Source organism: Lutra lutra, chromosome 2 (genome assembly GCF_902655055.1).
Source record: "Lutra lutra chromosome 2, mLutLut1.2, whole genome shotgun sequence".
Lineage (NCBI taxonomy): Eukaryota > Metazoa > Chordata > Mammalia > Carnivora > Mustelidae > Lutra > Lutra lutra.
In genome coordinates this window covers 36,241,674-36,254,249 of record NC_062279.1, presented here as the reverse complement: position 1 = coordinate 36,254,249, position 12,576 = coordinate 36,241,674, and the positions used below count along the sequence as shown (strand labels likewise).

General features: G+C 49.2%; 1 protein-coding gene across 3 annotated transcripts in view; it reads right to left on the bottom strand.

Annotated features, from left to right (window-relative positions):
- The window catches only part of PLEKHA2 (pleckstrin homology domain containing A2), a 57,871-nt gene that overhangs the window by 29,798 nt on the left and 15,497 nt on the right, over nt 1-12,576 (bottom strand). For all 3 annotated transcript variants that reach the window (XM_047717143.1, XM_047717142.1, XM_047717144.1), the window contains one exon: nt 2,789-2,845. In XM_047717143.1, the coding sequence (XP_047573099.1) occupies nt 2,789-2,845 (57 nt within the window). The remainder of the gene's footprint in view (nt 1-2,788; nt 2,846-12,576) is intronic.

The window sequence follows — 12,576 nt, the reverse complement described above, 5'->3', positions numbered from 1 at the left end:
CTTCAGATGTAGTGAAGGACCAGAGGATCCTGAAAAAGCATGGCTCACAGAACAGCTACAGAGAGGGCACCCAAGTGCTACCATCCCCCTGCCGGAGGTGGCCACAGTTAAGTAGCTGCGTAGCCGTGGTTGACTGGTGGGTCCTGAGTTATGCAAGCAGTGAGAGGAGGTCAGGATGTGAGGGGCGGAATGGGCACGGGTCAACCAGAGAGTGACGCAGACAAGGCCACTCTACAGCTCAACAGACTCTCAGGAACTTGCTCTTATCAGATCAAACACAGACCACAGCGGCAGCAAACTCATCAGTGGCAGGGCACTGCTAGCCAGCCCCATCCTGTCTGCCTCTGGCCGGAAGTGGAGCTGGGGCCCCTCTGGTAGGAGCAGCAGCAGCAGCAGAAGGTCTTGAAGCTCCGGGGTAGCTCTGCCCCAGTGTCCGGGCACCCTTGCCCCATTAGGTGGCATCAAGAGCAGAGGAAGCCACGGTCAACTACACAGAATGACTGGAAGGGTTCTAAGCAGTGGTCTCTGGACCAGCTTCAGGAGGTCAATGAGCCCTGAAATTACAGGCAAAACCAGGGTTGTACACACATACATACTTCACCTGCGGTCCATGATCTTCACCCAGCACTCAAAAGGATCTGTGACCACCACTGATTCCCCCCACCCACCACCACCACCCCAAGAGGTTAAGAACCAGTGTTCTTGGAAGGTCTTCCTTATAACTAACTGAGGGCAAGGCCCTGACAGAGTGGGACACGGCTGGGGATGGGACACGGGGGCTGGCTGTATAGAAGAGAAGATCCATCAGGCAAGGCGGGAAGGTGGTGGCACCAAGCCCACCTTCCATCATTTTCCAGTTTGCCCAAACCTGGTTCTGCGGCCATCAGTGCCCCGGAGGACATCAAGTCAAGGACTTACACCTCTGTCGGCCTTTCTGAAGGAACTCATGGTCCCAACACACGCCCTCAAGAAAGAGCCACAGAACAGCACCCCTGCGCAGAGACCACACGTAGTACACAGAGAGCCAGGTCGACACTACGGTAAAATGTTTTCCTCTGGGAGGGGCTCCCCAAAGGTTCACGAGAAATAAACTGGAATGCTGAACTTGATGCCAGTGGCCCCGCTAAATGGGTTTCTGGGAAAACCCCTGCTTTCTGGCACTGGGTCAGGTTAAAGGCTCACTGCTCCATGTAACCTGACCCCTGGGGCAGTTGCGGGGGGGGGGGGGGGGGGGGGTAGTTAATGCAAAAACACCCACCCAGGCCTGCATCTCTCCTGAAGGGCTAAGAAGCAGGTCCATCCTTTCTAAATGAGACAGCTTCCAAAGCTGAGAATTCTAAAAACCCTCATCTGAGCTGCATTTATAAATCGTGATTCAGCAAGAGATGGTATTCACTCTTCCCCCATTTAAAAAAAAAAGAAAGAATAAAGTCTCTCACCAAACCAAACTCTCTCCAACAGGAGGTTTGGAGTTTCACTAATAATGAGCTTCTCTACTCCGCCTCTCTCATTCTGTTCCTCCAAACCTCCTAGAAAAAGACCTCATGAGCCCCCACCAAGACCGGACAGGAGAGGGGAAGGCCCAGGCCTCCGGCCCGCCAGGCCCCAGAGGCAGCCACATCTCTCACCACAAGGCAAGCACAAATTGCCCACAGCTGCGCTAGCAAAGCTTTTCTTTAAGCCCTGCCCACTTCGCCTGAGGTCATTATCTCCTCTCTCTAATCCGCTCAGACCCTGCCCTGCATCTTTTGCCTCTGTGCCCAGCGGTGTCGGCTAGCCCTTGCTTTGGCTAGCCCTGCCTCCAGCCCCTGTGGTGGCTGCGACCTCCAGACCAGCCCCGGCCAGCTGCGACAGGCGGCTGGACCCAAGGGTTCCCAAAGCTCACTCAGATCAGGGTCCCCCCCAACCTTGTCTCAACCCCTGAGGGTGGGAAACATGGACAAGGAAGCAGAGATCCCTAAGAGGCCTGATATGAAGGGTGCGTGGGGAGAACAGGACTTCCGGAACCTTTGTGCTGGCTGGGTGCCACCTGGCTCTTCTCATTGGACAAAGAGTTCCTCTTTCTGGCGAGGCTCTAAATCCCCAGCCTTTTTTATCTCTGCTGCATCACAGGTCAGCACTGGAGCCTGCTCCGGGGGTGGGGGTGGGCCGCTGAAAGCAGCTCAGTGCCGCAGCTCCGGCGTGGGCATCACCAACCAGCCCGAGGGGCCCCAGTGTCTCAGCTCCGAAGAGGGGCTGCTCTTTCTCCGTCTGCACTAACCGACCAGGGGTGGTCTATCCGCCTGCCTGCCAGGCTCTCCAGCAGTCATCTGGCAGCTGAACAGTTCCCTGGCACAACCAAGTGCCTTCCCGGGGCTCTCCTAGCCTTCCCTCCACAGTCATCCTGTCCCCACCCTTTGTGAGCTGCTCCTGTGGAACAATACCCTTTGGGAGAGTCTTTTCTAGTCACTGGGGGTTTTGCAGTTGTTTGGTACTTTTTGCCCCAGTGACGATAAAAGGTCATGCCCGACTCCTACCCCAGCACCTAGTTCTCCTTGACGGGAGCTGGGAGCATCACTGACCACTGTGTCCCCGGAGTAAGAGGCTTCAGGCTCACCCTCCAAGAACCTGCTAACCTCACACCACCCAGTGCCGGTCAGCAGCAAAGCTTCCAAAGGGAGGACAGGGGAGCACTTCACTGCCCAGGCAACACACCCAAACGCTAATGCCCGAAGAATTTGACATTTCTCATTTAGATACTAAACCTACTTAGAGGACGTGAATCCCCAGAGATCCAGGTGGACATTACCTTCGAGATGTAGGTCAGCTGCAAAGATCCAACGGCGCCTGCCCCCATGGCCAGGTTCTGAAAGACACATGTTTTTCATTTTTCAGAAGCGTGATGCTATGTGAGGCACTGGAAACAACACTAAGAGACAGAAGACCAAGACGCTAGTCCTGGCTTTGCAACCTTGACCAAGCCACTTACCCACGTTCTTTAGCTCACTCTCCTCCGTAAAATGGTGATAATTCTTACCATGGCTATGTTGACACAAACGTTATCCTTGGCCGTAAATTACTACAGAGGGGTGTCTTCTAGGATGGTGGTTACAAGTGTGAGCTCTACCATCTGAGTAAGTTCCTTAACCACTATGCCTCAGTTTTCCTTTCTGTAAAAATACGGATACTAACGGTACCTACCTCACAAGGCGGTCATGAGGATGAGTAAGTACTTTTCAGGGCACTTGCAGTCATCCCCGGTACATAGATGACTCTCAACAAGTATTAGCTATTGTATTTTTTTTTCTTTCCTGATGGTTCTGGTCTCCTTGTTGGCTTGGTCCTGCTTTATGCCACTTCAAATTCTTTTTGTAATAAACAGGGTACATATACACACAATACAGAAATCTTAAAAATCCAGCTGTTTAGTTTATTTCACAGGATTATTATGAATACCAACTGGAATGATGTCTGTATGCCATAAAACACTAAATAAATGTCCTAGTAAAACAGCAAGAAACCCAAAGACACCCGGTCGGGCAACATTCTGTCCTAGCACAATCTCCCTGGTTTGCTTATTTCTCTGCTGTCAGAAACGAAGCAATGAAGACACGGGGATGACAGCAAACCAAAGAAATGAACAAGATTAGAAACCTCAGCCGTGAAGTTTCTTATTTATAAATTGGAAAATCTACCCCCCTATGGACCTTAAGAACCTGTCCAGAGCTCCTGGTGCCCCTTAAAGTTGCTGCAGAAGCCTCAGAGAATAATCTTGAAGCCCCCAGTTATTGGGGGTTATCTCAAAGCCATAAGGGAAACAAATCTTGGATAAAGAGAATTTAGTAAATTTCCTAAAAGGTTAGCAGTGAAATGACCTGTCATTCCAGGAGACTGCCCTTAAGAAGTATTTTAGACAGTAGGGAAGAGCCCTTCTAGGCCCGATGATCTAAATTAACATACATCACTTGAAGCAAATGGAGTATGTGAAATTTTCTACACACAAGAAAATGGGTGGGGACAATACCACGATAAAAGGAGTCTCAGCGCCCTTAAATGGTAGACTAAGAAATTCAGAAAGGATGTGTTGCCTCCTATCCCCCCTTTTTTTCTTTTTTTTTTCTTTTTTTTTTTAAAGATTTTATTTATTTATTTGACAGAGAGAAATCACAAGTAGGCAGAGAGGCAGGCAGAGAGGCAGGCAGAGAGAGAGGAGGAAGCAGGCTCCCTGCTGAGCAGAAAGCCCGATGTGGGGCTCGAACCCAGGACCTGGGATCATGACCTAAGCCGAAGGCAGCGGCTTAACCCACTGAGCCACCCAGGCGCCCCCCCCTTTTTTTTCTTAACAAATGAGGCCATAAAGCTAAATGATGCCTTTAGGTAGTCAGATTAGAATTTCAAATATGGATGATCTGATTTACACATTTTTTTCAGATATACAGTGATTGCATTTTGCTGACTTTTAAGGACACCTCTATTTGATAAAGAGAGATAGGCCCCGCACCCCTAAATCAGAGTCCACAAAGGAGCCACAGGCACTCCAAAAAGCCACTGAGCAACCACCACTGCCCCAAGGAGAACGAGAACGGCTCTGGGCAGACAGCTCCGCACAGAGTCAGGCTGCCTCCAAGGACCACACGGCTACCAGCCTCTGCGGGACACGGAGCACCTGACCCACTCCCAGCCCCCCATCTGGCACTGGAGGAAAGGGAGGGGCTTTGTGAGTGAGGGGATTGGTCCAAGGTCACATAATTGGAGGCAGAACTTGAACTACAAAGCTCAGGCCATCTGACTTCAACCCAATGCACTCGAAGCAGCACGATAAAATCTTAAAAGCTTGAGCTGCTGGAATTCTAGCTGTGACATTATCGCCCTGTGACTGCAGGCAAGTTTCTCTGCCTATAAAAGGGGGACAGTAAACCCTCCTTGGGTGGTTGTGAGGATTACATGAAAATCCGTAAGGAGAGCCTAGCCCATGGCAGCTCCTCTCCCCGACCCACGACAACGCTAATTACAAGATGCAGAGGCCAAGTCTCAGGGCTGGTGTTGCACAACTCACTCTCATCACCCCAAACCACAGCCCAAAGGCCTCCGGAGCCCCATCTGGAATTATGAGTGATGAAGTGGAATTTGGGGAACCATTCGGACACTAACCCACACGTAATGACAGATATGAGCGGGTCAGATTTCAACTACATCATCCCCTCCGCCCTCCAGGGCTGCTCCACCCTCCGTCCCGTTCCCCACTCCCCCACCCTGCCCACTCTCTCCCCCCACCCCCTCTTCAGCTCTCCCACTGCAGAAAGACATAGGAGCAGCTCTCCTGCCCGGTTACCTGGGGGCGGGGGGCGCCTTCACCTCCCTCACCCACCACCCTCCCCACAGTCTGCCCCTAGGCTCACATGTACCTCCCTCTCCACCATGAGAAGCTAGGAAAATATGACGGGTGTCTATAAATGCAGTTTCCCCCCCTAACTTCCTCCCCACCCAGAGGGAGAGGAATGACAGGAGAAAACAGCCCCAGGATCCCAGAGCCTTGATCCAGAGTGATGGCTCAGTGTCCACTCCAATTGCTGGACCTAGGAGATTCATGGTGACAGCTCGCTGCCAGGATGGCAGCCCCAGGCAGAAACTTCCTGCTCAAGGAAGAATGTACCAGCATGTCTGAGCTGGAGACCTCGGCAGCCAGTCATCCGGCGGGGAAAGCCAAGAAACAAACAGCACCCGAGGCGGGGCAGGGTGTCAAAGCCTAGGCAAGCGGTCTCTCCCAGACACGGCCAGTCTCGACCTCCAGGGAACCGATAAGAGGATCCACCTTCACAAAGCTTCTCTGGGCTGCGGTCTGTCCCTGGCCTCCCCCCTCTCTGAATCCTTGCACACCCATCCTGCTCCAGCTGTGATGCACATCACACTCTCCCGGGGAGCATATTTGCAAAAGGCCCAGGCTCAGACCTCACCCGAAAAACACTGAATCACAGTCAAATGGAACATGGTCAGAACATGCACATTTTTCAGATGTTCCCAAGGGATCCCTACACAGGCCCAAGTCTGAGAACAACTGCTCTCCATGACAAAATCTAGCCCTTCGTTCTAGATCGGCATATACTTTTCTGCGAGATTAAGTCTCTTCTTACCAGATTTTAAGCACATTGAGGACATGAGGTGAATCTTATTCCTCTCTACAGCAGGCTCCTCAATTTTTATTTATTTGTTATTTTTTAAAGATCTATTTATTTTGAGAGAGAGAGAGAGAGACAGCACATGTGCACGAGTCGGGGTAGGGGGACAGAGGGAGAAGGAGAGAGAATCCCAAGCAGACTCCCTGCTGAGCACAGAGCCCAAAGTAGGGATCTACCCCAGGACCCTGAGATCATGACTGGAGCAGAAATCAGGAGTCGGACGTTTAACCGACCAAGCCACCCAGGCAATTTTTAAGCAAAAACGCTATTTGCACAGTGGTTAAGTTCCCAGACCAGTCCCAAAAATCCTGCTACACTCAGTACCAAAGACCTCCCGTCCACCACTGGCAAACCACCTTTCTTTGGAAAGATTTGTTCATGTTTTGAACTGGGCTGTCACTCGAGTTTACACTTACCACGACCTCAGGCAGGGTTCCTGAAGGACAGGAATCGGGTGGAGGGGCATAAAAGGACCGAGCCCCAGCAAGACGAGAGAGTCAAGGGCTTGGGGAGAGGCCTGGGACGCCTCCGACATGAGAGCATCTGAGCAGATGCTGAGGGAAGGCAAGGCTGGCCATGGGGAAGGCTGCTTATGGGAACCACCTGCAGATATTTTCACACGAACTCGTATCCACGCCTCACTCCCAGGGCTCTAACTGATCCGGGACAGGGCCCAGGCATCTGCATGTTTTTCAAGCGTCCCAGTGATTCCAGGGTGCTGCCCATTTTGAGGACCCCCGCTGCACACTTGGGCTGGTCCTGCTGACTCTGCACAGAGATGCCAGCTGGTGAGAAAGCCACGCCCAGCGGCAGCCCACAGGGTGACCTTGGCTGCTGCAGCAGCAGTAAACAGGGAGGAAGGGATGGGCAGGCCGGAGGGCAGGCAGAGGGAAAGGGGATTCCAGTGCCATGCGTGGCCCGCAGCCATTGGACGTGAGGACGTCTGTAACTCAGGAGCATTCTCAATTTTCTGAAACAATGCAGGGCACAGGGCAGGTTCCCATTCTTTTATGAAGACACTGCCAACACCTTGCTTTTCGCTCATGTGTTCTTCTGCACCAAGGGCCTCTAAGACGCTCCCGCTCCCCATGAGGGGCAAGCGTAGGGTTTATGCTTTTCCAGCACCAAGGAAGGAGCCAAGAGGCCCACACAGAGATGTGACAGACCTCCCGTAGTAAGCCTTTTTCCAGAAGCCACATTATCTCTTGTCGAAATAGAAAATTTTACCCTAGGAATGTCTCCTACTCCCTTTTCCGTCTTCTAATGAGAGTAATGAGGAGCACAGAAATGACTAACTACAGAGTCATAAATTCACAGAGCAACAACACTAAAGGGCTCTGGTGATCCCTTATCATTTGCCACAGGAATCCTCTAAGACTCAAGGTGGGGAAATGACTTCCTCAAGGAGCTGAATAAAGACAGAGCTTGTAACTCCCCATCAAATCTAGCGCTTCAGCAAAGCACAGTTTGAGGAAGGAAAAAGGAAACTGATGTCTATTTAGAGTCAATTTTGCACCAGGCCAGGCTGCTAGGTACTAGCACATTGTCACTTAATCCTAACAATACCATTTTACAGATGAAGAAAGTTAACAACTGAGCAGGTGAAGCAGCTTGCCCAAAGTCACACAGGCAGTGAGCAGTCAGGCCAGTACTCAAACCCAACCCCTTCCTGATTCTCCAATCTCACACGCTTTCCCTCTATGCCATGCCACCTCCCGGGAGACAATCCTTCAAGTGTACAAGGACCTGCTCATTATCTAAGAGTTGATTATCAATGAAAGGTAAATACAAGAGCAGGACTGGCAGGGTAACACCGGAGGAGGCCCTCCACAGTTGCCCAAGCTGGGAAGGGCAGGCACTGGTCAAACTGGCTCTTGGGTGCCAAACTCCGAAAGACCAGAGATTTGGAGTGGAAGGGGGGAAGGAAAGATGCTGATGCTTTCTTACCTTCTCTCATATCCCCCCGGGGTGCCTAGCAGAACACATCAGGCAGTCAAAACCAGCTTGCTGGTCAATGAGTGGGAGAAGGAGGAAGGGACTGTTTATGGAAATCCCACAGCTAGGCCATGAGCCAACATGGCTGCCCATAGGCTGAAACCACAACTCAAACCACCAGAAACCGAGGCCAGACACAGACTCTCAGAAAAAAAAGACTCACCTAGGAAGAGTTGTGTGATAGGAACGGAGGGGAGAGCATAATTCTCTCAGCCCCACACTCCACAGCCCTCGCCCCAGAATGGGAGAGTAACAGAAGGAAAGTAACCAAGCTATTACTCCCAGGCATTAGGTGACCCAAACAGTGGCCTGACCAGTTGCTCTGGTATCAAACACATCTCCTCCCCTCCATTCTGTAGCTCCACTTCCTGATACTAACTTGAGGAAGGATGAAATGCCCAAGGCTACTCTCCTCATTCTCTAGGTCAAAATACACATTCAACACTCGCCTTCCAGAAAAGTCAACTCTGCCTCATGAACCACTGTGTTGGTGCAGGGCTTGGCATTCTATCACCTGGAAGCCTCCTCTCTGCTGACTGTTGACACGCATCCACACCGGCTTCAGTCAGGATGGATTGCATGATGGGTAAGTCTCTAATCACCACATTCCCTCCCCCAGTCCTAGTGATAGTGACCTAAAGACACGGTCCAAGGTCAGGGCTCTAGATAATCCCCAGGACATGTTCGGGGTCCAAGACTCCAACTACTGGCCCCTGAAATGGTTCTGAAACTTCAAACTCAATAAGCCAAGACCTTCACCCATGTGCTCAAGGCAGCCTCCTCCACACCTGCCTCAAACTCAGGGTCATGGCCCCTCCGTCCTGGAATCGGCTCCATTCGCCACTGCCCTGTGTCTGCCGGAGGCTCCGCCTTCTCTCCTGGTCAGCCTGGCACTAACCCTCTGACTGCTCTCCTCCACCCTCCCATCAGTCACCGAGCCTGACATTTTTTTCCTTCACGTGGCCTCGAGATCTGTCCCTTCCTCTCTATTCCCTGTGTACCGCTGCCACTGACATTCCAGGACACCCAAGACAAATGCCTTGCTGTCAGCAAATGACGTCTCAGTAATACTCCAGAGTTTATGTAAGCATTTTCACATACATTGCTTTATTTAATCTTCACAGCAACTATGTCAGAGATAGAGATAATTAATATCATTACCCCTGTTTTACAGATGAGAACACAAGGCTCAAAAAAATGGGCGTTTCCCTAATTAAAGTACACATCCAGTTTTCCTGCGTACAAGGGATACAAACTAAGAAAATGGGCTCCAGAGCAAAAGTCGAATATGCAGCCCCCTCCTAAATGTACAGTTGCCTGCTCTGCCTTGGAGACATCATTTGAATAATAAAATGGAATTCTTTTGTATATAAATATTTACATAAATACATAAAAAAGACATATACAATAAATATATCAAACACCAAAGGTTGAAATCTCAAAGCCGAACATTAATAACAATAAAACCAAAGGCAAATTTTAAGAAAACTTAGAACAGTTTCACCACAGTTCCACATTGGTAAAACCTTGGCTAAATTTCACAGCTTCCCTCTCCTTTTGTTGGTTAGACTTTAACACCGAGGAACACAATTGTCCCAAAGTGCCTCTTGGTTTTCACTTCCTTTTAATTTAGACAAAGTACCATCTTAATGATAAAGAAGATGAGGATCGTTTTAAAAAACACACAAAGGGCGCCTGGGTGGCTCAGTGGGTTAAAACCTCTGCCTTCAGCTCAGGTCATGATCTCAGGGTCCTGGGATCGAGCCCCACATTGGGCTCTCTGCTCAGCAGGGAGCCTGCTCCCCACCTCTACTCCCCACCCCACCCCCCGCCTGCCTCTCTGCCTACTTGTGATCTCTGTCAAATAAATAAATAAAATCTTTAAAAAATAATAATAAAAATTTTAAAAACACACAAAATTACTGTAGTATTTTATGTCAATTCTTAACAAATCCCTACATAATTTTAATTCTTAAAAAAAAAAAAAAAAAAAAAAACTGAGTAATAATTTTCCCTTAGCAGAATTTGCATTATGGTAAAAGTACAGACCTGTCGCTTGAAATCTTTTAGAAATTTTTCCAAAGGAATTCTGCATCCTGCCTCTAACAGAGTATGGACAAAGCCTGCCAGAGATTCTACTTGGCCCTTGAAATCATTTGACTATGTGGAAAGTTAATATACCAATAACACAAAATCCACGATTCAAAAACACCTTGCTCAAACAATTGCTCGAGATCTAAAAATTCTCATGAAGCTCTATGCAGAGAAGAACTCTGGACAGACACACAAATTGGTAATGTCAGCTGCCTCTAACTAGGCGACTATATGGCTGGCGGACAGGACTGGGAGCTAGGAACTTGTCAGTAGATCTGGGATCCTACATTTTGAATTTTGTACCATGTGCATGTATTGGCTATTTTTTTTTAAAGATTTTATTTATTTATTTGACAGAGAGAGATCACAAGCAGGCAGAGAGGCAGGTAGAGAGAGAGGAAGAAGCAGGCTCCCCGCTGAGCAGAGAGCCCGATGCGGGGCTCGATCCCAGGACCCTGAGATCATGACCTGAGCCGAAGGCAGCGGCTTAACCCACTGAGCCACCCAGGCACCCCTTGGCTATTTTTTTTTTAAGTTATCTTATTGGTCCTTGGCATTTTGGCCGGGTGAAGCCTATGATGCAAAAATCTTTTTCTTTTTTTTTTTTTTTTTTTTTAAGATTTAAGGGGTGGGGGCAGGAGGGGGTAGCAGGCTCCCTGCTGAGCAGAGAGCCCGATGCGGGGCTCGATCATGACCTGAGCTGAAGGCAGAGGCTTAACCCACAGAGCCACTCAGGCACCCCTGCAAAAATCTTTTAAATATTGATGGATTTCAGCCAAATTTTACTCAAGGAAACTTCTGACAAAAACCCCACAATTTAAAAAAAATATATCAATTTTCACCTAGCCTTTACGACAAAACTCCTATCTGTTTATTTCTATGTTTTAGGTATTCCTACCATGCTTCTGTAGTCTTTCTACTAAAATATCCAGATACCCGTCTTTTTGTGAACACAGCTCAAACTCCTTGTTCTTTTCAATGAAACAACTGCTTTCAGATTAAAAAAAAAAAAAAAGCAAAGGGCTCTCACCGTGGCCCCAGAGTTAGCAGGAGAGATACCATCTACCTGAACGTCATGATGATCCACAATTAGCATCATGGCCTTTGGAAAGTAAAAGCGCCTGAGTACTTTTTGACAATAGAGAGAAAATTCACTTTACAGAGTAAATTTGACAAGAAGAGCCACCTCGTGCAGTAGTACGTTCAGGCTTCTGTTTCGCCTTCGTTCAGGGCTATATAATTTAGTCTTGGAGTTGCTTAGCCAAATGGGCCTCACGAGGGTGAGCATAAACATCGCTGTGCAACTAGACATGGTTAGTCACTCTGCAGGCCATGGTCATAAAGCACAGCAGCCTAATTAAGGTATTTTATCTCCTCTCTCATGTTTGAGACCAACACTAAATTAAAATACAGGTACTGGAGCCGTAATATCACAGTAATGTTTCCAGGGACGTCCAGCCCATGTTTGCTTCTGTTCAAGGACTATCTGTGTGCTGATATTGTCAGCCTATTGATTTTAAGTGCATTAGCTGTATCAGTAGCCATAAGCAATAATATCGAAACTTTCCGTTTATAGGGGTTCTTTCCAGCTGATGGGTTTCATCCCACATCGGTCTGGTGTCCCCACTGCCTGTATCAAAAACCTGGATTTCATACTTTACTGCATCAACTCTATAAATTCTGTGCGACATCTAGGGCCGTACCTGGTCCATGCAGGCTGACCCTGGAATGCGCACCTGTTGTATGTCCCATGAGCAGAGGGCAGCCCTCCGGCTTCAGGAGCTGTTTTGCCCTCATTTATAGAGCCGAAACCAGGGACTGTCCAGTGGGGTACACGAACGCCCCCCTCTCTTGGACAGCTCTGGAGGCCTAACTTACTTCCAGCCCCATGCAGCATCGGGCTGAGGCCTACCATTTGCCAACTTCTGTTTGAGCTCAGACCATTGTCCAGCTTCCTCTGCTTCCCTGTCCTGCTTCCCAGCTCTCTTGACAGTTTCCAGAAGAACATTTCCTTAAGAAAAAATTTGGCATAGGGGCACCTGGGTGGTTCAGTCAGTTAAACATCTGACTGCGGTCAGTCAGGTCATGATCTTGGGGTCCTGGGATGGAGCCGTGCATCAGGATGCCCTCCCTCCACTCGCATGCACTCTCTCAAATAAATAAATAAAATCTTGGGAAAAAGAAAAGAAAGAAAAAGAAAGAACTTGGCACAAATCCTCATCTCGGTGCCTGATTCCTGGTCTTGGGATCTTCTTCTGGAGAACCTGACCTTAGATCGCCTCTGACCAGGCAAGCTCACCTTCCTCCTTGGTGCTGCCTCTGTTCCCAAATG